General features: G+C 41.8%; 1 protein-coding gene across 14 annotated transcripts in view; it reads right to left on the bottom strand.

Annotated features, from left to right (window-relative positions):
- Yeats2 (YEATS domain containing 2) overlaps nt 1–23,888 on the bottom strand; it is a 91,521-nt gene that overhangs the window by 24,764 nt on the left and 42,869 nt on the right. For 10 of the 14 annotated variants that reach the window (XR_384538.4, XR_384537.4, XM_006521903.4 and 7 more), the window contains 8 exons: nt 21,320–21,559; nt 18,313–18,471; nt 17,321–17,424; nt 14,544–14,651; nt 13,984–14,166; nt 3,897–4,155; nt 1,565–1,726; nt 17–186 (listed from right to left, as the gene is read on the bottom strand). Coding sequence is in view for 9 of the 14 variants with exons in the window: in XM_006521903.4 (XP_006521966.1) it covers nt 17–186; nt 1,565–1,726; nt 3,897–4,155; nt 13,984–14,166; nt 14,544–14,651; nt 17,321–17,424; nt 18,313–18,471; nt 21,320–21,559 (1,385 nt within the window). In the remaining 5 variants the exon portion in view is untranslated. The remainder of the gene's footprint in view (nt 1–16; nt 187–1,564; nt 1,727–3,896; nt 4,156–13,983; nt 14,167–14,543; nt 14,652–17,320; nt 17,425–18,312; nt 18,472–21,319; nt 21,560–23,888) is intronic. The other 4 variants (XR_384540.4, XR_001781807.2, XR_001781806.2 and 1 more) reach the window with 2 other exon arrangements.

Below are 23,888 nucleotides of genomic sequence, written 5' to 3'. Positions count from 1 at the left end.
CATTTGCTTCCCAGACCTGGGGGGTTTGCTTGAGGATGTAGGATGTGTAAGTCAGGTGCTGGGGGCCCCCTCCTGGGCCAGAGGTGCTTGGGGTTCCTCCTGCTCCGCTGCCACCGCCACCTCCACTGCCTCCCCCTGCACCACTGCTGCCACTGCCACCAGCAGCAGCCGAGCCAGACTGCAGGTCTGTAAGCAAAATGGGTGACAGGAGCATCACAGGAAGTAGCTCAACAGGAAAAGCAGATGAGCGCAGATGCTTCGCCCACACTACCGTTCCTCCATGTCCTGCTCATCGATGACGAGTGAGGAAAACTCCCCAGAGTTTAAAGACGGAGACTGAATCTGCTTAGACTTTCAGCATGTACAGTCTGGAAATCTTAAATTCAAAGCATTTTGGATACTGAAGTAACATCAAAGTTCTAGATTATGGAGCATTTTAGATTTTTCGGACTATACTTGATAAAGTCTCTATAAAAATTCCAAATTCTAAAAAACTGCAATCAATGCCTGGTCTCAAGCATTCTAGATAACAGGACACTTGACTAGTACTTTTAAAGAGACTGGTAGCTGACTATACCTCCACTCTGAGTACCAATGAAGATTTTTGACAGTACTTTGACTGAAGATGAAAATCTGATGCTAATATTTTCTAGACAACATTTTTAAATCAAATTAACCATCTCTGGCTCCAAGTTCTCAATTCTTTTCAGATCAAAGCCTTCCCCCTTTCCTTCCATGGTAGTGAGCTACGTGGTCTGTAGTAAGCATACATTTAACAAGTTTTGCCACCTTGATTACAGCAAGCACAATCCTTCAACAGCCTCTGACCCTGAGGAAGGTGGAGACCAGAGATGCTGTCTGCTCTCACACAGAATATGGAGGCTGGCCCTTCCTTACAAATCTTTTTGACACTGTGCTATTTAGGTGTGAGGAAAATAGAGTAAGCGGCAACAAGCCATTATAGAAATGTTAAGTGGCTTAACAACGTACTGGGCAAGGGTCAGTCACTTCTCCATCTAAGCATTGCCAGTCCTGATGAGATTGCGCATATCTGAGGTAGTCTGTCAACAGCCAAGGGACGTCATTTCTAACAAGCCTGGCTCCTATACTTCAATTCAGAGGGAAATCTATATTTTCGACATCACCCACACCTGTCAAAGCAAAAGCTTTATGTAACTAAATAAACTACATAGTGTCCTTGGGGCTTTAAGACACATACTTAGACTGAACCTGGAATTCTCATTTCAACTCCAAACCTAGTAATACAACCAAAAACTAGTCACAGAGACTATGCCAGCACATCTGCGTCAGAAGAAAACAACCCTCCAGTAAATGGACCCTTCCCAGAATGCCCCACATAACAGTGTCACTACCTAAGACTATGATAATATTTAAACCCACTGACTACTTAAAATATATATAAATCCACTTGGGCAAATTCTTCCATTACACAATCAAGCAGAATTACAGAAACACTTCCTGGCTCAGGAAAGGATGGCCCTCAGCTGGACAAGACGGACCCACGTAGAGACCCAGGGACTGAACGATGGAATGATGCACTAACTGGCATTGTTGGTAGCTCGCAGGATGGCTCCTTGAGGAATCAGCAGCAGCTTCCCTTTTCCTGAGGGGTTCTTGCTGTTCGTGGTAAGGTACAGTTTAGTGCCCGGAGGCAAGTTCGCCAGGTTGGCCAAATTAGTGGCTGGTAGTTGCAAGGTGGCCATTACTAAAATGACAGAGGGTAGAAAAACAAGAAGGACATCAACTATGGATAACATTCTAAAATTACACATGGGTCAGTAACATACCTAGTTAATGAAGAATAAAACCTTAGTTCATTTCCTAGATGACTTAAAACTAAATAATTTATATCTTAGAAAAGCCTTCCATAAATTTATGCTGTATATACACTGGCTGAACCCATATTTGAAATTCTGCATGGCAATGAGCTCATCTTCCCAGCCTGGACTATTTCTTCTTCTTTTTGTGGGGGTTGGAGGGTGGGACAGGATTTCTCTGTGTAGCCCTGGAACTCATTCTAAACCAGGCTGGCCTCTTAACTCAAGAGATTTACCTGCCTCTGCCTTCTGAGTGCTGGGATTAAAGGTGTGTGCCTTCACGGCCTGGCATTTTTATTTTATTTTATTATTTTTTTTTTGCCTCCTCCCCTGCTTTTAAAAGAGAAGGTCTCCAGCTGGAGAGATGGCTCAGAAGTTAAGAGCACTGAGGCTTTTAGAGGTACTAACTCATAACCATCTATAACGAGATCTGGTGCCCTGTTCTGGCCTGCAGGCATACATGCAGACAGAATGATGTACAAATAAGTAAATAATCTTTTAAAAAGGAGGGAGAGGGGTCTCATTACAGAGACCGAGCTGGATTAAAACTCATGACTCTCCCACATACTGGAGTTCTAAGTATGAACCATGAAGCCAGGTCCTTATGAACTTAATTTTTTTTTTTAAAGAATTATTTTAGTGGCTGGAGAAAAGCATAGGTAGTTAAAGAACACTGACTGCTCTTCATGGTGGCCTGGATTCTATTCCCAGCATCCAAACAGTGGCTCACAACCATCTCTAACTCCTGGTCCGAGAAATTTGACTCCCTCTTCTGGCATCTACGGATACTTCATGAACACAGTACACAGACACGTATGTAGGCAAAACACCCATATACATAAAATAAAAATAAATAATCCCTCAATTGTCTTTTAACAAAAACAACAGGCTTATTGGAGAGATTTCTATTAGAGTACTGTCACTATGTTTCCTATGTGAATAGTCAAAGGAGCCAGCAGAGAGCAACTAACACTGAGCCGGCAGAAACAGGCAGAAGGATCCTTTGTAGGCATTATCTAACAAATACTTACTGAAGCTAATTTTTGCTAGGTACTATGGCAAGATAAGGAAAGTAAGGTTCAAATCATTTGAATATCAAAGGTTTTTTTAACAATTAATTATTTATTTGTGCATGTGTAGGTGGGTATGTTTATGTTGGCACCTACACAGGCCAGAAGAGAGTGATGGATCCTATGGGGTAAAAGTTATAGGCACTTGTGAGTCACCCAGATTCGGTGCTAGAACTGAACTCTGGAAAAGTAGCAAGCACCTTTAATGGCTGAGCCACCTCTCTAGTCCCTTTTGTGCTTATTTTTAACATGACAACATGAACTCCCTAGTTTGGATATTCATAACCACCTCTCCTCTCAATTTCAATTCCCTAGCCTCATCAATATTTCCAAAAAAAAGACTGGCAAGATGTCTCAGCAGGTCTAAGAGTACTTGCTGCTCTTGCAAAGGACTTAGGTTTTATTCCCAGCACTCTGCCTGTAACTCTAGTTCTAGGCAATCTAGTATCATTACTTGGCCTCCATGGGCATCAGGTACACATACCATGAACATACTATATATATGAAGGTAAAATGTCCTCACATATAGGATATAAATAAATTAACCTCAAAAACAAAAGAAAAGCCCTCTAAAGTAAACGTGTGTAATATCGACAGCATTTTGTCTTCATGCTCTCAGCAGCATCAAGGCTAAAGCTTATTCAAGGTATTCAAACATCTGCTTGGCAGAGTCCACTAGTTATACATTTCAAATGCTGCTGACACATCATCATGCCAGGGGTCTAAATCTGAAGCACAACTCAGGTGGGCAAGAACAGGTGAGAATGACTTCACACCTGAAGGCGGGCGGTATCATGGATACCTCTGATCTTGATTGTGCTCGCACAGACATGTACAGTACATACACAAATAAAGCTTCAACTACTCATGGCTCTGTGTAAACTATCCCATGAGAATGAACTGGAACATCACTTTATGTCACTTTCCTAGTCAGAACCCAACAGCAAATCAAGTTATTGCAATCGACACAGTGCAACTGAAAGGTTACCTGAGCCCTGGGAGCCACTCTTCTGCGGCCCAGCAGCTGTGACCTGAGTCTTGGTTAAGGTCTGCACTGGCTGAGCGACAATGGTCCCTCCACCTCCACTCACGATTGCTTTGGCAACTCCTTGGGTCACAACTTGTTTTGGACCAACAGCTTTGGTGACAGAAGAGCTGGCCTTGGCGACAAGGATTTGGCCACTACTGATTGCTACAGCCTGCTTCACTGTGGAAGGTAAGGCAGAGCCAACAGGCACACCAACAACCTGTTCAAGACAGAAAACAGTTCAATAGTGTTACTTCTCACGGGCCTGGTGAGTTCTCTGCGGTTGAAGCAGCCACTCCACTCCAGCAAGAACAAAGCAATAGCAAAGGTTGGGGGACGGGGGTGTCACACAGAAGTCTAACTGTCCCAAACAAGGGCACCTCGGCATGTGAGTTTGAGTATTGCCACAAAACAAAAGGTTAGATGAGCAGTAGTTGCTTTTCAGAGCTTCTACCATAACAGGAAGGCTTTATAATATGTAGACCTACACAAAATTCTACAGTCTTAAGATATTAATCGGTAACACAAGCTTTTCCCAGTGACATATTTATAAATCATTTTCAGTGACCATGTACACACCAAAGCAGGAATACTACAATCTACGATAGGAATACTACAGTCTATGATAGTGTTTTCTGCCGCTGGATAGTAAAAAATGAAACATTTAAACAAAGATATTTAATTGAAAGTAATTTTTTAGACTGGGTTCCATGTATGCCAGGTCGTCCTCAAACTTCAGTGTGACCTGGAAATTCTGATCCTCTTGTTCTACTTCCTGTGTGCTGGGACTAAGGAACAGGTGGCTACCACGTCAAATTTATCTAGTGCTGGGTACTGAACCCATGGTTTTGTACATGCTAGGCAAACCCTCTATCACATGAGCTATGATTCCAATCCTATTAATAAAAATTAATAAAAAATTCCAGCACCAAATAAATTGGTATAGCTGGTCTCTAAAAGTCATTTTTAAAATAAATAAATAAACAAACAAAGCCACTTTCTTTAATTAAGAAAATTAAGCAGTTTGTTGTAACAGAATAAGCAGTAGAATGTTAAACTAAGATAATTTAGGGCTGGTGAGATGACTCAGTGGGTAAAGACCCTTGCCTCATAATCCCCACAACCTGAGTTTGATCTCTGGAGCCCATATAGTGGGAAGCAGGGAACCAACTCCCCAGAGCTGTCCTCTGAATATATGTGACTACTGTGCTTATATATGTGCTCACATTCACACACACAGATAACAGTTAACAAAAGAAACAGTATTAAATGAGTATTTTAGAAGGTAACAATAAATGAAGCCACCTGTATTCATTTATTAATTTATTGTTGTGTAAATACATCTTGGTGTCTGTGCATGTGCCTAAACATATGGAGGTCAGACGATAGGAAGACAACTTGTGAGAGTTACCTCTCTCCCATCATGTATGTGGTGGTTTGTACATGCTTGGCCCTTGCTTGGCACTATTTGGAGGTGTGGCCTTGTTGGAGTAGGCGTGTCACAGTGGGAGTGGGCTTTAATAACTTAGTCCTAGCTGCTTGGAAGTCAGTCTTCCACTAGCAGCCTTCAGATGAAGATGTAGAACTCTCAGCTTCTCCTGTAGCATGCCTGCCGGGATGCTGCCATGTCCCCACCTTCATGATACTGGACTAATCCTCTGAACCTGTAAGCCAGTCCCAAATATATGTTGTCCTTTATAAGACTTGACTTGGCCATAGTGTCTATACACAGCAGTAAAACCCTAACCAAGATAGAAGTTGGTACCAGGAGTGGGGTATTGCTGTGATAGGCCTGGCCATGCTTTTGTTTGGAAGGATGTGGATTCTGGGACTTTGGATTTGGAAAGCAGTGGAATGCTTTAACTGGAGCTTAATGGGCTATCCTAGTAGGAATATAAAAGACTGTTGCTGAGTGATTTGAATTGTGCAGACCTGGCCCAAGAGGTCTCAGTGAAGAATTTCAATATGGGGCCTAGAGATTGTTTTTGTGATATTTTGGTGAAAAATGTGGCTGCTTTTTGCCGTTGTCTGAAGAGTCTGCCTGGGGCTAAGGTGAAGAGACTCAAATTGATTGCACTGACAAAGGAAGTCTCAAAAGAGCCCAGCAGAGACTTTGTTCTCTGGTTAAGAACATTTTGAACAAGAAGAGCAAGCTTAGAAAGGAATATAAAATATATCGTTCAAGTATTAAAGGGGTACCTGGAAGTGAAATGGAAAAGAATCCTGTGTTCTAGGAAGATAATAGATGAAGGGATTTGGGGGCAAGATCTAGGCATGGTGGTATACATCTTTAATCCCAGGAGACAAAGCCAAACAAATCTCTGAGTTCAAGGCCAGCCTGGGACAAAGCAGGTTCTAGGTGAAGAAAGGCTTAAATCCAGGCATGGTGATACACATCCATTATAGGAGACATGTCAGCATTACAGAAGACAGAGCCATTTCTGTCTCCATGCAGATCTCTGAGCAATCTACAGAGCAAGTTCCAGGAAAACCATGCTTAGACAGAGAGGGAGTTGGAAAATAGAAAGCTGGTAATAGAATAAGAGGGGTCATGTTCTAGCCTCAGCAAGCAGCAGAACACGGCAGCTTTGGCCATGTGGCTCTAGTTTTAGAGTGAAAAATAAACATGACTACTGGGACAATTGATGCGAGTTAGTTGGAGCTAAGAAATTAGAGGGCTGAGGTTCAATTCCCAGTACCTTCCTTGTAGCTCACAACCATCTGTAATACTAACTCTAGGGAATATGATGCCCTCTTCTGGCTTCCACAAGCACTGCATGCATATGATATGCAGACATATAGGCAGGCAAAACAACCATACACATAAAACAAAAATAAAGATTTTTAAAAATTATGAACAAAGTAATTTCTAGGAAGAACAAAATGGACTTCATTTGGAGGAAAAAAGAACTACCCTAAAGTAAATATGCATATACAAACATGGAGCAGAAGGCATTTATTACTTATATCTGATTGATAGATAGATAGATAGATAGATAGATAGATAGATAGATAGATAGATACTGACTATATATTTTCAACATTTTAGTGACAGCTTTGAATCATTAAAAAGTAAGGGGGGGGGGCTGGAGAGATAGCTCAGAGGCTAATAACTACCAGGAACACCAGCTCTAGGAGGATTAGAGGCCTCTATCTTCCTCCAGTACCTGTCCTCACTAGGACACACACACACACACACACACACACACACACACACACACACACACAGAGTTAAGACTGTAAGAATGGTGATGATGAGCAGTGTCGGGGTAGCTGAGCAGTCTAAAGCACCAGAGTGAAGTATCCAGGGAGGGGAGCAAGGACACAGAGATAAATCATTAAAAGAGAATAATGAAATAGGAAGCGCTAAATTGGGATGGGAGCCATAAGAGTGGGGTACAGAAGAACTATGGGGAGACAGCGAACACTAAAGGCCTTCTTTAAAAGCTCATGGAAACACTACTGTAGATATACTGTAAAGTATATACTGTATATAAATAAAGAGGCTTAATGGATTTATCAACCAATAGGGGCACAATATCCCAACTAGAGACCTTACTAGCTAATAAATCACCCAGTAATGGGTATTGGTTACCATTTTGACTTGCTGGCCAATGGGCTCCCACTCCCCAGGCTAGCTGGGCAGCACAAACTGGACTTAGTGGTGGTGAGGACAACACCCCACTCCAAGTTGGGTGGTGTGGAGGTTTGAAAAAGGAGTGCAGCAGACTCATAGATTTAACTCCATGGTTCTCAGTTGGTAAAACTCTGGGAATGATTAGGAGGTGTGGCCTGTGTGTCATTGGGTGTGGGCCTTTCAGTGTCAAAAGCCAGACCTATCCCCAGTTAGCTCTCTCTGCCTTATGCTTATGGATCAGACGTGAGCTCTCAGCTACTGCTCTAGAGCCAAGCCTGCCTGCCTGCTGGTATCTTATGGTATCTTATCACAGCAATAAACCAAGACGGGGAGTTAATTATAAATGGAGCTGACATGTATATGTTAAAAATACATTTATGAAGTTCTCGAAGACTTAAAGATTTCTACTTTACATGTACAGATGTTTTGCCTGCATCTATGTGTATACTACATACACGCTTGATTCCTGAGGAGCCCAGAAGAGGGCACTGGATCCCTGGCACCAGATGGTTGCCAGCTGTGAAGCCTGTGAATTAAATGTGGGTCCTCTAGAAGAGCAGCAAGTGTTCCTAACTGCTGAGTCATCTCTCTGGTCCTCACCCTTCCCCCCTCCCCAAACGTATGTTTAAAGAACATGGCACCTGGTTACAATCTCAGTGCAGACATGCTGAGATGCATGGTGGGACCTTGTCCCAAAAGGGGAAAACAGTCACTCAGGAGGCAGAATGAAGTGAGCAAAAGATATATGAGCTTTTTTTAAAAAAAGAAAAAAAATCATTAAAATCTACTAGACCATCTGTTTCTTTCCAAAGATTGTGATATAAAAATACATTTATCATGAGCTTGGACATTATGGCTTCTGTGAAGACTGTGGTCCCCTAATTGAGCATTAATAAGTACAGAGCAACCAGACAGACTTGTTTTCCTAGTTTAGTTTCAAGTAGGCAGCTGGATAAATTACTTAACTTCCTTGAACTCTAAAATTAGCTTACAAAAATAAAACAAAATAAAATTAGCTTATGTACTGGCAATATTTACCTCACAGAATCATAAAATGAGAATAAATTTATAAAATGCCTGGCTAACATGAACTGATTTCTATCAAGTGAAGAATGGTAATCACAAGGCAGAGTGGAAATAAGAGGAGAACCAAAGAATAAATCCTTTCGTCTGTTTTGTTTTGCTCTTGTTGCTTAAGACAGGGTCACACTGTGTAACCTTGGCTGGCCTGGAATTCACTATGTAGACCAGGCTAGCCTTGAACTCAGAGATTCACCCGTCTTTGTTTCTCCAGTGTTGAGAATAAAGGTGTGTACGACCTCATTGCTCTTAAAGCCTGAACTCTGGGCCAACAAGATTCTGTGACCACTCCCTCCCCTAACCTGGCTTGCAAGAATAAACCACACCAATGTGAGGAGCCAGACAGTCAGCTGAGTTGAAGGGGTGGCCAAAAGTAAGCCCAAGCTGGAAGCCAAGTAGAAATCAATCAATCAAACAAACAAAGGATAAATCTGAGCCATCTCCATAGGCTCGTGAATGTATTATTTAAAAGATGAAATCATTTGTTGGTTCTGTACTTTTTTGTATAACAACCAGAAGATAATGGGATCTTGAATCATGGGAGGCTGCTGCTATCTTAGGCATCAGTGTAACACTCTATAGACTGGACTGGTTTTATTTCCTACAACATAAAGCATACTAAATGGCAATCTGAAGTCTCAGTCATCGGTTTACTATGTCTTGAGTATTTTAAATTATTTCTAGTATCTTTATCTTAGTATATTTTTAGTTTCCTTAAAAATCACTCCTTGGATTGGTATGTTGATTGACACCCTTAATCCCAGCATGGAGAAGGCAGAGGAAGGATCTATGGTAATCTGTGGCCAGTTGGTCTACATAGTGAGTTCCAGGACATTGGTCACTGTTGTCAGCACTGTGCGCCCTCTGTAACACCTATAGCTGCTGTGGTCCATGTTTTCTAGCACTCTTGGTAAAGTGCTGTGGAAGACTGAAAGCTGAGTATCCAGTGCGTGGTATGAAAGAGAGAAGCCATGACTAAGGTTTGATGACACTGGCACATGAGAGCCTCGTAGGAGAGTCTGTTGTCAGGTTTGAAGCTAAACATTACTGAAAGAACTATTTTATAAAGAAGTACAATACAAAGGCTCTTCAGATTTTCAGTACTGTTAAGAACTATACAAGGCCACACATGCAGGTGCATGCTTTTAATCTCCCCACTAAGTTCACTCCATTGAACTCAGGGCACTAGGCCATGTGTCAAGTACCTTTTCCTGATAGGTTACCTCTCTTGTTGGCCCCAATCAAAAACTTCTATAAAACAAATTCTTAATGCATAAAAAAACTGGAGAAGGGAATACAGTCAGAATTTCTGAGTGTTAATATTTAACACCCACTATCCCTTTGTAAGGTCTTATGTAACCCAGATGTTTAGAGGGTGGGTAGGGAAAGCAAGCTCAGCCCTAACTGGCCTCTAGGCAGCATTCTGTGAATAAACTGCTGTATTTCAACTGGATTTGAGTTCCTTGCACAATGTAATTACTGAAATCTTAAGTAGAGCGGGGGGGGGGGGGGGAATAAAAGGGATACAGTGGAAAAGGAAGAGGCCAAATAACCCATTTATATACAGCACCACACAATAAAGACCTCAAAACATCTTAGATCTGTAAAATACTCTAAGCAAAGTACCAGTCACTTTTCTATATACCAGTAACAAACCAACCTTCTGAGGGAAAAAACAAAACAAAGCCCCTCCCCACAAAAAGGGTGAGAAGCTCATTCACAAACAATGTAACTAGAGAGCCTCTGCAGGGAAAACTCAGGACAAGACAGAGGGGCCGCTAGAGAGATGGCTCTAATGCCTAACAGAGCGCGGCTGTTGTTGCAGAAGGCCCAAGTCAGGTTCTCAGCACGTATCTATTTGTCTGTCTGTCTGTCTGTCTATAATTCCACCTTTGGGGAATCCAACAAACATTGTATATTAAGCCATGATACAGCACAAGACTGGGTTCCTCAGTGTCCTGCTGAGTCATCCCTGAGGATCTGTAGGTGGAGCTGTAGGGAGTGGATGGTTGCTGGGTAAGCAGGAGATATTTTCTTCTTCCATGGTACAGCCACTGGTGAGATGCTCACGCTCCTGTAGATAATACCTCGCCCTAAGGAAACTCATCTCTCCTGTACACAATCCTAATGAAACAATGAATTATACTAATGCACATATGCATCATTAGGTGTAGAAGAAACAAAGAATAATGGGTAGGTGAATATAATCAAAATATACATGCATGAATATATCATAACAAACCCATTATGTAGACTTAATATATGGTAATAAAAAACCTGGGGCTGGATGGTGGCACGGTTGCTCTTTCACAGGACCCATGTTCAATTCCCAGCACCTACACGGTAGGTAGTTCACAACATCTAAAACTCCAGACCCAGGGGATCTGACACCTCCTGACCTGGGTACCAAGTTCACACGTGGCACACAGAAATTAAAAACACTCATACACATTAAAGAAAATGAAACAGCCTAGTATGGTAGTACCCAGCACTCAGGAGACAGAAGTAGGCAGATCTCCATAAGCTAGAGGTTAGCCTGATCTAGTGAACCCCTATCTAAGAAAAAAAAAAAAAAAGATCCCATTTTAAACATTATAGAATGGCTATAATCAAGGTAACAGTTCACAAGCGTTGGCATATGTGGGAGTGTCCATCCTTTGACATGTCAGTGTTGTCATCTACAATGTTCCTGTTCAAGAGTCCCAAAAATCAAGTTAAAAAGAATTTTTCAAAAAGTCTCATGCTGTTTTGGTTAACTCTATAACTTTGTGTTTGGGCTGCATTCATGGTTAAAGTTATGTAGCTAGGGAGCTGCAAGTTAGATATATGGGTGCTCAAAGCTATAGCCGATTATGTTCAATGTCCTATCAGGGTACTAATGCATGCATACCAAATACAACAAAACACTCAGTGTTTACTGGTCTCACTCTGTTGTTCTGAAGTTGTATACAGGGAAAGCTCCTGCCTTCTATAACTCCTGCTGGGATAATACGTAGGAAGGCACTTCAGCAATCCCATGTGCACCCAGTGAGCTGAGTTTGATCCCTGGATCCACATGGAGGAGAGAAATGACTCCTCCAAGTCATCCTATGATTTCTGCCAGCATGTTGTAGCATTCTCCTACCCTAAATAAGTAAATTAATTGGTAAAACAATATATTTTCTTTGGCCAATGAGATGGCTCAGCTTGACCATCTGAGTTTGATTCTTGGGATCCACATGATAAAGAAAACTTACTCTGTCCTCTGATTTTCTATCATCTGTATCCTTATACACATAAATGTAAAACAAACAAATACAAATAAAACTGTATCACTATATGAAGCCTAATATACTTTAAACATAGTGTAAGAGAAGGCTCAGCAGCTAAGAGCTCCCACATGATAGCCCACAGCTGTTTGTAACTCCAGTCCCAAGGGAATTTGATGCCCTCTGCTGGTCTCTGAGGCACTGCATGTACAGGGTGTACAGATACACACTTAGACAAAAGACCTACATACATAAAAATATAAGGTTAAAAAACATAAAAGGTGCCAGACAGTGGTGGCGCACGCCTTTAAACCCAGCACTTGGGAGGCAGAGGCAGGTGGATTTCTGAGTTCGAGGCCAGCCTGGTCTACAGAGTGAGTTCCAGGACAGCCAGGGATACACAGAGCAACCCTGTCTCGAAAAACCAAACCAAACCAACCAAACAAACAAACAAACAAATAAAAGGTTAAAAAAGAGAGACTGTAAGAAAGGCGGAACAGGAAGTTTAAGCACACGATGTGGCTGACGACGCAGGACCACCATCATAGCAGCTCTAACTCTGCTGGGGCAGAAGACTGCTAGCCAGTCTAGGTTACAAGGAAAGGTAAAAGAAAGCTCAGCTGAGCTGCAGAATACTCAGACTCTACTCTTACACGTGAAGCCTTGGGTTCACTCTGCTGTGGACAATGGCAGAGCAGTGTCTTCAAACAGCAACAGACTCACCTGGAGGCCAGAGCAAGGCCGCGGGAGAGTCTGACTGACTCGGAGCAGGGCTGTGGGAGAGTGACTGACTCGGAGCAGGGCTGTGGGAGAGTCTGACTGGACAGGGCATCTGAATCAGTGGGGAGCTTAGGAAAAAGCAGATTCCCAGGCCCTTGAGAAAATACTGGCACAGAAAGTGTGCGACAGATTAGGAATTGCTATGTTAAATTCAGAAGATAAATTGTCTGATTAGTTCAGTTTGGAAACCTTACAGACTTAAAAGCAATATGTAACCCTGAATTTTAACCTCTATCCCCAAAGAAATCTATTTGTCTAAACTAACATAAACTATGTAATACTGCCTTCCATTTTAAAATATTCTTCTCAAAACAATTCACTTCTAGACAGGCCGGGCTTTGAAGCTGAAATATAAACACCCATAAAACATTCTCAATAGCTTTAGAATATACCTACTAAAACACTGAGATAATGTAACTGCATGTTCCAAAGCATGCTTAGATTAGAGACAACAGCAAATAAATCTCACCAGCTCTGGAACGGTTCATCTGGAGCTGAAAGACATAAATTTCAAGCCTTCTGCCATTTACTACCTATACGCTATATGCTAGTATGCTATATGCTCATGTATTCTCCAGCAAGGTCCCTAGCCCCTCAAACCCAGTGTTGCCACATTTATAAGGGGTGGAGGGAGATACTTGCCTTTTAGGTATAGTTCAAGAATAATATATATATCTCACACACACATATGAAGAACAAAGAGCGTGGTATATGAGCACCTGATAGATTCTATATGTAACTGATGTAGAAAATAAATTATACGCTGCTTCACCGTACTCTCTATATTTATTCTCTACTATTTCTAATTTATAAAGAGAATAAATGAAAGAATCAAATGGCACACACTGGAACCGCAGCACTTGGGATAGTGAGGTAGGAGGTTGTTTTGAATCTGAGGTCTTCCTCTCTCAAAACAAACAAATCACAGAGCCTGGACATTGGAGGTGTTCAGAGCAGCACTCTCTTACAGGTCAAAACAGTGCTCCCACTTAGATGTGAATCATTAGAAAGCCCATGAAGCCTGTTACTTTTACTGCTAGAGAGAGGATACTTTGTCCCTATGCTCCTGAGACTGTTCCTGGGTCTTCTATTTAAACGCCCCTTACTCTTGTCAGGGATAGACAGTAAGGAGCACATGTGTGTAATATCAACTGACTAGGTCTTCTCCAATCTGGTTAACATACATAGGTTAATATGGGATCAACAACTTAAGCAACCTAAGTCATTTTGGCACCTGCCAACTATGTAGACAAATAACCTTTATCTCTTGAACATGACTCTCCCACCCCAAACCCATACAAACCTTGGAGGGTGCAATCTTTGGTGACTGAGTGGTCCCTTCTCCAGCACTTATGACCTGCTTTTGAGGGGACACAGCTATCATGTGACCCCCTTTCACGGTCACATACTGAGGGAATGCTGACTGGCTCGCAGCTCCTGTTGTGGACACATGAGGAGCTTCTCCAGGTTCCTGTTTGATGATCACCTTGCAACACACAATGACACTGAATAAGTATCCCATGGGGAGGAGGAGGAAGGACCTACTATGAAACTGTGAATCTAGTCTCTGCAGTGTTAATCAAGTTTGGATACACAGAACGGCTCCATGAAAAAGGTAAAATAATGCTTTAAGAGATACGAGTCCTTAGGCAAATTGTATCTCACTTGATCCCTGCTCTGTCACTTGTCATAGAGACGGGGTAGGAAGGCAGCAAAGAGAGACAAAATAGGCCGTGACCTCTGAACTCCCGTGTCCCTGGAGTCCTAGGACATGGACAGCATTAAATAAGTGGGAGCACATCTCAGAGCTAAGGCCTATTAAAGAGTGGGAAGGCCACAGGTAAGGCTATGACACACACTCACCTTTGTGAAAGCCCCAAGTCCTCCAGTCACAGCTTTGGGGCTCTGCACTTTAGGGTGACTACCAATTGGGCAAAGAGGTGGCATAGATGCGAATAAAGACTCCTCCTGCTGTATGTAAAAACATTACTATATATTATATAACAGGCCCAAACGGATGCTTTCAGATACTCTAGCCACTTAGTACACTTAATACAGTAATATTATCTACTTAATACAAACCTACCACAGCCAGCAACACACACACACACACGACAAAACAAAAACCCACAATGCTAGAGATCTTCTAAGCTTCTATACATTTACTGTAATTTCCTTTTTAAAAGCAAATAAAAAATGAGGTATGCAATTCCATCTGAGCACCAGTAGTAACTCACTGCACAGGAGGCTGACAAAGGAGGACTGTTAGTTCAAGTCTAGCCTGGACTAAACACTGAAACCCTGCCTGAAAAATCAGGAAATCAGCTCAGCAAAAGGCTACTCACCTGTGTCCTGATGGATGTTACAGTCCTATAAGACAGGGTGTCAGGTAGACCAGGTTGGTTTCACTATCTAGCTAAAGAAAACCTTGAACTTCTGATGCTCCTGCCTCTACTTCTCGAGTGCTGGGATTACATGCTTACAACCTCACACTTGTTTTTATGTGGCATTGGGGACGGAACCCAAAGCTCTGTGCATGTAGGAGAAGCACTCTACCAGTGTTGTGTAGCAGTTTCTTGGAGACTGACATGCTCTATCTCCCAGGGAAGTTCCTTAAGGCAAAGGTAAACGTCTCAAAATAGCTGAGCAGATTCACGAGGGCCCCCCTCTCAGAGTAAGCAAGAAAGACAAGGCAAGCTGCAGGAAAGGCCCTGAGATCAGACCAGCAAGGAGGAGAAAAACCAGCAAGGCTGCCTGACTAACATAGTCACTAGGAAAGGATACTCTAACCTACTCCAGGTTTCCTTGCTTCTGTGAGTCAGCACCCTTCCTGGGCTGGGCCTTGGTGAAGCAGCTGTTTTTGAGTCATTTCTGCCCCTGTAAGTAACCCCTCACCCATACTCATGTAAGTAACCTCAATAAAAAACTCATTGGTTTACCACAGTGGACTTTGATCTGTTGTTGGTTCCCTATCTGGAGTGAATAGATATGAGCACTGCATCTCCCTAGGAAGTCTTTTCACACAACACCAACTGATCTTTATGTCCATTCCTAATATTTGATTCTTTATGTATGTCTGATCTTTTGCCAGATGGTAGAGGACAGGGGTTGTATTTGGCTTTATATTCCTAAAGCACAGGCACTAAGTAAGTTATTCTAACAAATAATGGTGATGTTTTAGAGTGTGTGTTTTTTTTCTTTTATACTCTCAACTTGTCTTGAAAAATTCACTCAGTATCTGGAATACAGATAAATGTAAAATGAGTTTCACATTTGGAAAATAAATTTTCCAAAGGAATAAAAAGGATAAGAAAACAATGCTCTAGGCCAAGGTAACCCTGTATCTCAGGAGGGGGAGACAGGACGGTCCCAAGCTCCAGCCTAGACTACAGTGAAAGCTTACCACAAAACAAGCAAACCATCAAAGGAAGGAAGTGGGAATAGAAAATGGAAAGCAACAGCAGAGTGAGATAAAAACCACTGACCTTTGTCTCCACCTCAAAAGACAAAAGCAGATCTCAGAGATAATGTGCCAAAATTGAACTTTAAGGAAAATAATTAAAGTTAAGACTACTACTTGCCTACGAAATGAAATGTCATCAACAAATACTAAAAAATAAATGGTAGAGGTAAGACTTTCAAGGGAGTTACTCCAAGAAAACCTCATTCTGATCAGAAAACCATCTGTGATCCCTGTCAACTAAGTTAGAGGAATGTTAACTGCTGGGGTGGGTACTCACTAAAGCAGATTTGCATCTCAGGGCCACTCAGACAGCAGTCTGCATCTGAAAGGCTTTCAAGTAAGATAACCATCTTGAGAAAACAGGAGCCAAACAGGGAAGTGCTTTGGCCAAATACTGAGCAGACTGTCTTGAGTATGTGAAGAAGTCGGATGCTGTATGGATAGGTGATATTCTGAACTACTCTCTATTTGAAGAGGTTAAGAATTACTTTTTTTTTTTTTTTTTTTTTTAAAGATTTATTTATTTATTATATGTAAGTACATTGTAGCTGTCTTCAGACACTCCAGAAGAGGGAGTCAGATCTCCTTACGGATGGTTGTGAGCCACCATGTGGTTGCTGGGATTTGAACTCTGGACCTTCGAAAGAGCAGTCAGGTGCTCTTACCCACTGAGCCATCTCACCAGCCCAAGAATTACTTTTAAATTAATTAACTAAGGCTGATGTGTGCAAAGGGGACAAGGTTTGCTCCTTGTACCATCAGAAACCATGCTGCCAGGCAAACATTTTTATAGAGAATGTATATGTGTCTGTGTGAGTCTGCACATGTGTGTGCAGTGCCTAAAAAGGCTAGAAGTGGCATTAGATCCTTTGAAGCTGGAGTTACAGGTAGCCGTGAGCTGCTATGTAGCTTCCGGGACCTTTAAGAGCAGCAGGCACTCTGAACAGCTGAGCCATTTCTCCAGCCTCTCAAGGAGTATTTTTAATGAAGTAAGTAAGGCTGCCTCTTCCCGTACTGAGCTTTCAACTAGTACTGGGTAAGCACTTGAGAGATGTGCTGAGCACTGTCTCCTATATCAGGAAGAAAGTGAAGAAGAAATAATCTTCAGGATCAAATGCTGTCTTTGGGTAGCACCCCCGCTGAGCTTGCGCAATATAGTAAAGCAGGGACAGTTTACCTTCACAGTAGATGTCAAAAAACTACTTCCATGAATCTTAGGAATAGGGGACCCTGTTCCTTGGGAAGCCTGAGAGGCCACTGGGAGCTTGCTTGTAGGACTTCCTGATAAGCAAGACAGATATAAAAATTATGTATCAACAAAATAAAGTTTACAAGATATAATTTAAAAATCATTTCCCCCATTCTTTGTTTCCAATTATTTACTGTTCATTTTTAAAGGTTGAAGATTCAAAACCATAAAAGTCTAAACACACACACACACACACACACACACACACACACACACTCTGCTGAATGCCAACTTTTACTGCACCTGTTTCCAAATGCTGCCTGTGTTATCCCACAGCCACACAAAGTCTGATTAAAAAAATTCACTTAATCATCAATAGTAAATAAGTTTAGATCTAAAGAGAGATTCCATAACTTATTTTACCTACCAAACTTGCCTCTTCAGAGTTGTGGGCTGATTCCTAAAACTAATATGTAGCCACAAGACAGCTCAGCATACCTAAATATGCTGGAAGCAGAACTTTTCAAATGATCTCTACATGTAAACCACTCTAAAACCTAAGCTTAAAAACAAAACAGAACACCTATGTGGAAGTCCACTATATATAGCAATGTGTGGGGTGGGAAACAGCCTCATTTCTTTAAAATCATTCATTTTATTTCTCTGTTCCTATTTCCCTTAACAAGGGAAGATTACACCTTAGGAGCATGTGCAAAAACATGGGTTAAATGAAGAAATGGATACAAGGTTTTAAAAGAATACTAAAAACCAAGACCAAACCCAGAAACCTGATAGGGACCATGGAGCTGTGGGATTCTAATTCCTAAACACTGCACTTTCACCCACAGTGACTCTTCCTCAGAGAAACAGTATGGGCTTCCATTTATATACACTTACTACAGATGGAGGGTTCATGCCGGGATTTTATCATTAATAAAAGATCAAACTCTTCAGGTGATACTAGTAGTGCTTATCCATACCTGTACTTGGAGTGGAGGCTCCAATGACCTGCCCAGGCTTATCCACAATAACATGAGGGTTGCTGACACCAGAACTGGCAGTGCCTTGCTTCAAATGAACTGGAGTGGAAGTTGGTGTGCGAGGTAATGGTGATGGGCTTGGAGTTGATATTGGAGAACCTTTGTTAATTAAAGAAAGGAGAGAAACAAAATAAACAGAAATTAGGTAGGAAGATGCCAAAGACATAATCAGAAGAGAGAACAGGCCCAGCATCTCAAATACTGAGCAGGGCCTGCACCAGTGTGGCTGAGGCCAGGTAGTCCAGTTTTACACCGTGCACTTGGATAACCCGGATCATTTCAAGACCAGGGTCAGCAAACTGAGCGACTAACTAGAAACAGATTCTGACGCTAGAGAGATGGCTCCGCTGTTAAGAGTACGTGACTTGTTGCTCATCCTGCGGGCTTGAGTGTTCAATTTCCAGCACCCACATGGCAGCTCACGTTCCAGGGAATCTAAAGCCTTCTTCTAATCTCCATGCGCACTGCTTATCTGTGGTTCCTAGACAGACACACAGGCAAAACACTCCTACACATAACAATTTTAAAGGAAAAAGTTAAAAAAAGAAATAATTCTGAAAAGCTTTAAGTTTTGTAAGGGATGAAGTCACCAACTCCAACCGACTCCAACTGACTGGGATAACAAGCAAACACTAACAAGCAAGATTCAGATCTTTTGTTCAGCACTTATAGTAAATATTCATTTTATGGGATTGCTTTTAACCAGTATTTTGTTTTTGGCAAATGATCATAACAACATTCACACAAACACACATACAACCACGAATGTACTGGGTCAGAGACATGAAGAACACATAATTTAAGATTACAGTTACATGCCAGGTGGTGGTGGCACACATCTTTAAAATCAGCACTTGGGAGGCAGAGGTAGACCAGATCTCTGTGAGTTTGAGGCCAGCCTGGTCTACAGAGCAAGTTCCAAGACAGCTAGGGCTACATAGAGAAACCCTGTCTTGAAAACAAACAAATGATTGCTGTTACACATTAGCTTAGGCTTCAAAATCCAACAATACAGCTACTTAAACAACATAAATGAGAGACCTATGAGGAGCCTCACCCTAGATGAAGAACATAGGCAACTAAAGACTGCCAAGAAAGCTTCTTTCCCAGGCATGAACACCCTACATTTCTAGCCAATCTTACTTGATCAACCCCAAAAATATACACATAAGCAACACTAAAGAGACTCAACAGTCACATTTAATATAATCACACACACACATACACACACACACACACACGCACACACACACCCTTATGCACACAACAATAATTAGAAAAATAAAAGGCCATGAACACATGGGAAGGGCTGGAGGGATGATAAGGAATAAGGTAAATATATTTTTATATTTAAAAAAATCCAAAAAGCAGTGGTTTATTTATTTTTTTTTTAAAGATTTATTTATTTATTTATTTATTATATGTAAGTACACTGTAGCTGTCTTCAGACACTCCAGAAGAGGGAGTCAGATCTCGTGATCGGATGGTTGTGAGCCACCATGTGGTTGCTGGGATTTGAACTCCTGACCTTCGGAAGAGCAGTCGGGTGCTCTTACCCACTGAGCCATCTCACCAGCCCTAAAGCAGTGGTTTATATTCATAATGTAGACCACTACTGCACTTTGGTATGATAAATCTCTTAATATCATAGCTGGTATTTATAACACTGAATGTTCAAAGAAAATCAGTAAGGAAATAGCTAGGTTGAGGAATTCTGTGTTTTGATTTGGAATATATTTAGAATAGGAAAATGTGAAATTTATTTACAATAGACAGAAATCTCTATCAGTACTATGTATGCCATAGGCAGAACCCCAAACAGTATTCTCAAACTCTACTCATGCACAGCTAAGCACACTTAATTACCTACCCCAACCCACGGAACTTGTCCTCTGTAAATTTCTCTGAACCTCAAATCAATTTATATGTTCAGTCTACTCCACTTCTGAAACATTTCATTTCAAATTTCTTGGTAGCAGATTAAATTACAGGATTGTTACCCTCTATGGATTGTATAACAACATAAATGAGTAGGTATACATGTAGTTTTGCTTAGCTATCCACGAACAACAGTAAATATTCCCATTTGCCTTCTTTTAAAATTTATACAGAGGGGCTGGAGACATAGCTCAGAAATTAGGAACACTGGTGGCTCTTACAGAAGACACAGATTCAGTTCACAGCACCCATATGGTGGTTCACAGTGACCTGCAACTTCAATTCCAGGGGATAAAAAATATCTTCTCCTGGCCTCCACAGGCATACACATGATACACAAACATACAAGCAGCTAAAACATTCAAACATATGAAATACAATTACAAAGAAGTGTTCTCCCTACTTAAGACATTTTCAACTGCCCCTTCCTGTCTTTCCTGAAGTACAGCCAACAGTAAGTATGTTCCCATTAGTCCTTTTGGTATAAATGTGAAATTGTCACAAGCTAAAGCCCCTCAGCAAAATGGAAGTCTCAGAATGACTGCTCATAAGATCAACAATGCTCTAGCAATGGATAGAGAAAAATAAAAGGCAATTCAATTCCACACCAACTCAACCCTTAGAAGAAGTCAAAGATTTCTCAACTCTAATCTTAAAATATAGCAGAACACCCATTTGCCAGGGGAAAACTGGAATAAATACCTTGGACCTCATTTCTTCACCCTATTCAGAAATTTGTTCCATTTAAATGACCTGTGCTTTTCTTTGGGACAGCTTTGCTTACCAACAGTGGTTAACTGTCCTTTGATACACATGGCAGTGTAGAAGCATCTCCGAGCTGGGTATGGTAGTTCTCATCTGTAATCTCAGCATTTGCAAGGCTGGGCAAGGAACACCCTGAATTCCTGGCCAGCCGGTGCTACACAGAAATTTCCAGGCCAGTTTGATAGTCTGATTTCCCCACCTAGTAAGAGCCACCCACACTATCTCCAGCACCTGCTCTGCATACCTGAGACAATCTTACAGCTCATGGTGATTGGCTGAAAGGACTTGCCAGGTGACTCGGGATTAGGCACCTGACTTTGTGGCACAATTTTGCAGCTTGATGCGATAGGCTGGAAGGCAGAATTCCCATGTGAACTGAAGGTGACCTTCTGTGCTGTTGTCACTTTAGTGGGTGTTCTTTCCAACGAAGATGGTAAAGAATAAAATGTACTGTGTCTCTCAGCTTCAGTGGTCTCTGGGAATCCTGTTTGAAATGTAATGACAGATGATAAAATCAATTACAATGAACCATCTTCCAGCTTTGGGAAATAAACAAAACTGTTAGAGCCTGTGCCACAGTGCTCCACACCCAAATGCCCCTGGGGAGAGAGCTGGTCTCCCAGGAGTGCAGACACACCTGTGAGCACAGTTAAGACCACCATTTCTACTCAGAGGGACCCACCTGGAACCCTCATGACACAGGAACTGAGGAGGAGCCTGGGGCAGGATCCTTCCTGTTTCCATTTGCACCCAGAGCTGATCCTGTGCCATAGCACTCCGTACTCAAATGCCCCCAGGAGAGATCTGGTCTCCGAGGAGGGTCGATACACCTGTGAGGACAGGTAAGACCACCACTCTGCTCAAATTCCTGGCCCAAGAGGGACCCACCCAGAGCTATCAGGACACAGGAACCGAGGAGCAGCCAGGGGCAGGATCCTTCCAGTCTCCATCTGCACCCCAGAGTTGACCGTGTGCCTCAGCTCTCCATACCCAGATTCCTACCAGAGAGAAGTGGTCTCCAAGGAGTGCTGACACACAGGCTTACAGGGGGGACAAGCCACAGTCAGAGACAGTAAGGCCAGCTAACACCAGACATAACCAATGGTGAGAGGCAAGGGAAAGAACATAAGCAACAGAAACCACGGCTACCTGGCATCATCAGAACCCAGTTCTCCCACCAGAGGGAGCCCTGGATACCCAACACACTGGAAAAGCAAGACTCTGATCTAAAATCACATTTCATGATGATGATAGAGGGCTTTTAAAGAAATACAGAACACAGTTACCTGTAACACAATTACACAGGAAGAAGCCCTTAAAGAGGAAACACAAAAATTCCTTAAAGAATTACAGGAAAACACAACCAAACAGGTGAAAGAATTGAACAAAACCATCTTACAGCTACAGTATACTCACATACATAAAATAAAATAAATCTTAAGAAAAAAAAATCACTACTCCTTAATATTTCTTAACATCAATGGACTCAGTTCCCCAATAAAAAGACATAGACTAACAGACTGGATACATAAACAGGACCCAGCATTTTGCTGCTTACAGGAAACCCATCTCAGGGAAAAAGACAGACACTACCTCAGAGTGAAAGGCTGGAAAACAATTTTCCAAACAAATGGTCCCAAGAAACAAGCTGGAGTAGCCATTCTAATATTGAATAAAACTAACGTTCAACCAAAAGTTATCAAAAAGGATAAGAAAGTATATTTTATATTTGTCAAAGGAAAAATCTACCAAGAAGAACTCTCAATTCTGAACATCTAGGCTCCAAATGCAAGGGCACCCACATTCATAAAAGAAACTTTACTAGCGCTCAAAGCACACATTGTACCTCACACAATAATAGTGGGAGACTTCAACACCCCACTCTCACCACTGGACAGATCACGGAAACAGAAACTAAACAGAGACACAACGAAACTAACAGAAGTTATGGACCAAATAGATTTAACAGATATCTATAGAACATCTCATCCTAAAACAAAAGAATATACCTTCTTCTCAGCACCTCATGGTACCTTCCCCAAAATTGTACATATAACCAGTCACAAAACAGGCCTCAACAGATACAAGAAGACTGACATAATCCCATGCCTCCTATCAGATCACCACAGACTAAGGCTGCTCTTCATTAACAACTAAAACAACAGAGCGCCCACATACACATGGAGCTGAGCAACTCCTGATTCAATGATAACTTGGTCAAGAAGGAAATAAAGAAAGAAATTAAAGACTTTTTTACAATTTAATGAAAATGAAGGTACAACATAGCCAAAGTTATGGAACACAATGAAAGCAGTGCTAACAGGAAAATTCCTAGCTCTGAGTGCCTCCAAAAAGAAACTGGAGAGAGCACACACAAGCAATTTTTTTGTTTTGTTTTGTTCTTTTTGTTTTGTTTGTTTGTTTGTTTTTGAGACAGGGGTTCTCTGTGTAGCCCTGGCTGTCCTGGAACTCACTCTGTAGACCAGGCTGGCCTCGAACTCAGAAATCCACCTGCCTCTGCCTCCCAAGTGCTGGGATTAAAGGTATGAGCCACTATGCCCGGCTATACACTCTTAACAGCACACCTGAAAGCTCTAGAACAAAAAGAAGCAAATATACCCCAAGAGAACTAGACAGCGGGAAATAATCAAACTCAGGGCTGAAATCAACCTAACAGAAACAAAAAGAATCAACAAAACCAGTAGCTGATAGATAAACCCTTAGCCAGACTAACTAGAGGGCACAGAGAAAGTATACATATTAACAAAACCAGAAATGAAAAGGGAGACATAACAACAGAAACCGAGAAAATT

Source organism: Mus musculus, chromosome 16 (assembly GCF_000001635.26).
Source record: "Mus musculus strain C57BL/6J chromosome 16, GRCm38.p6 C57BL/6J".
Taxonomy (NCBI): domain Eukaryota; kingdom Metazoa; phylum Chordata; class Mammalia; order Rodentia; family Muridae; genus Mus; species Mus musculus.
The sequence above is the reverse complement of the archived record's forward strand: the minus strand, read 5'-3'. Positions and strand labels throughout refer to the sequence as shown.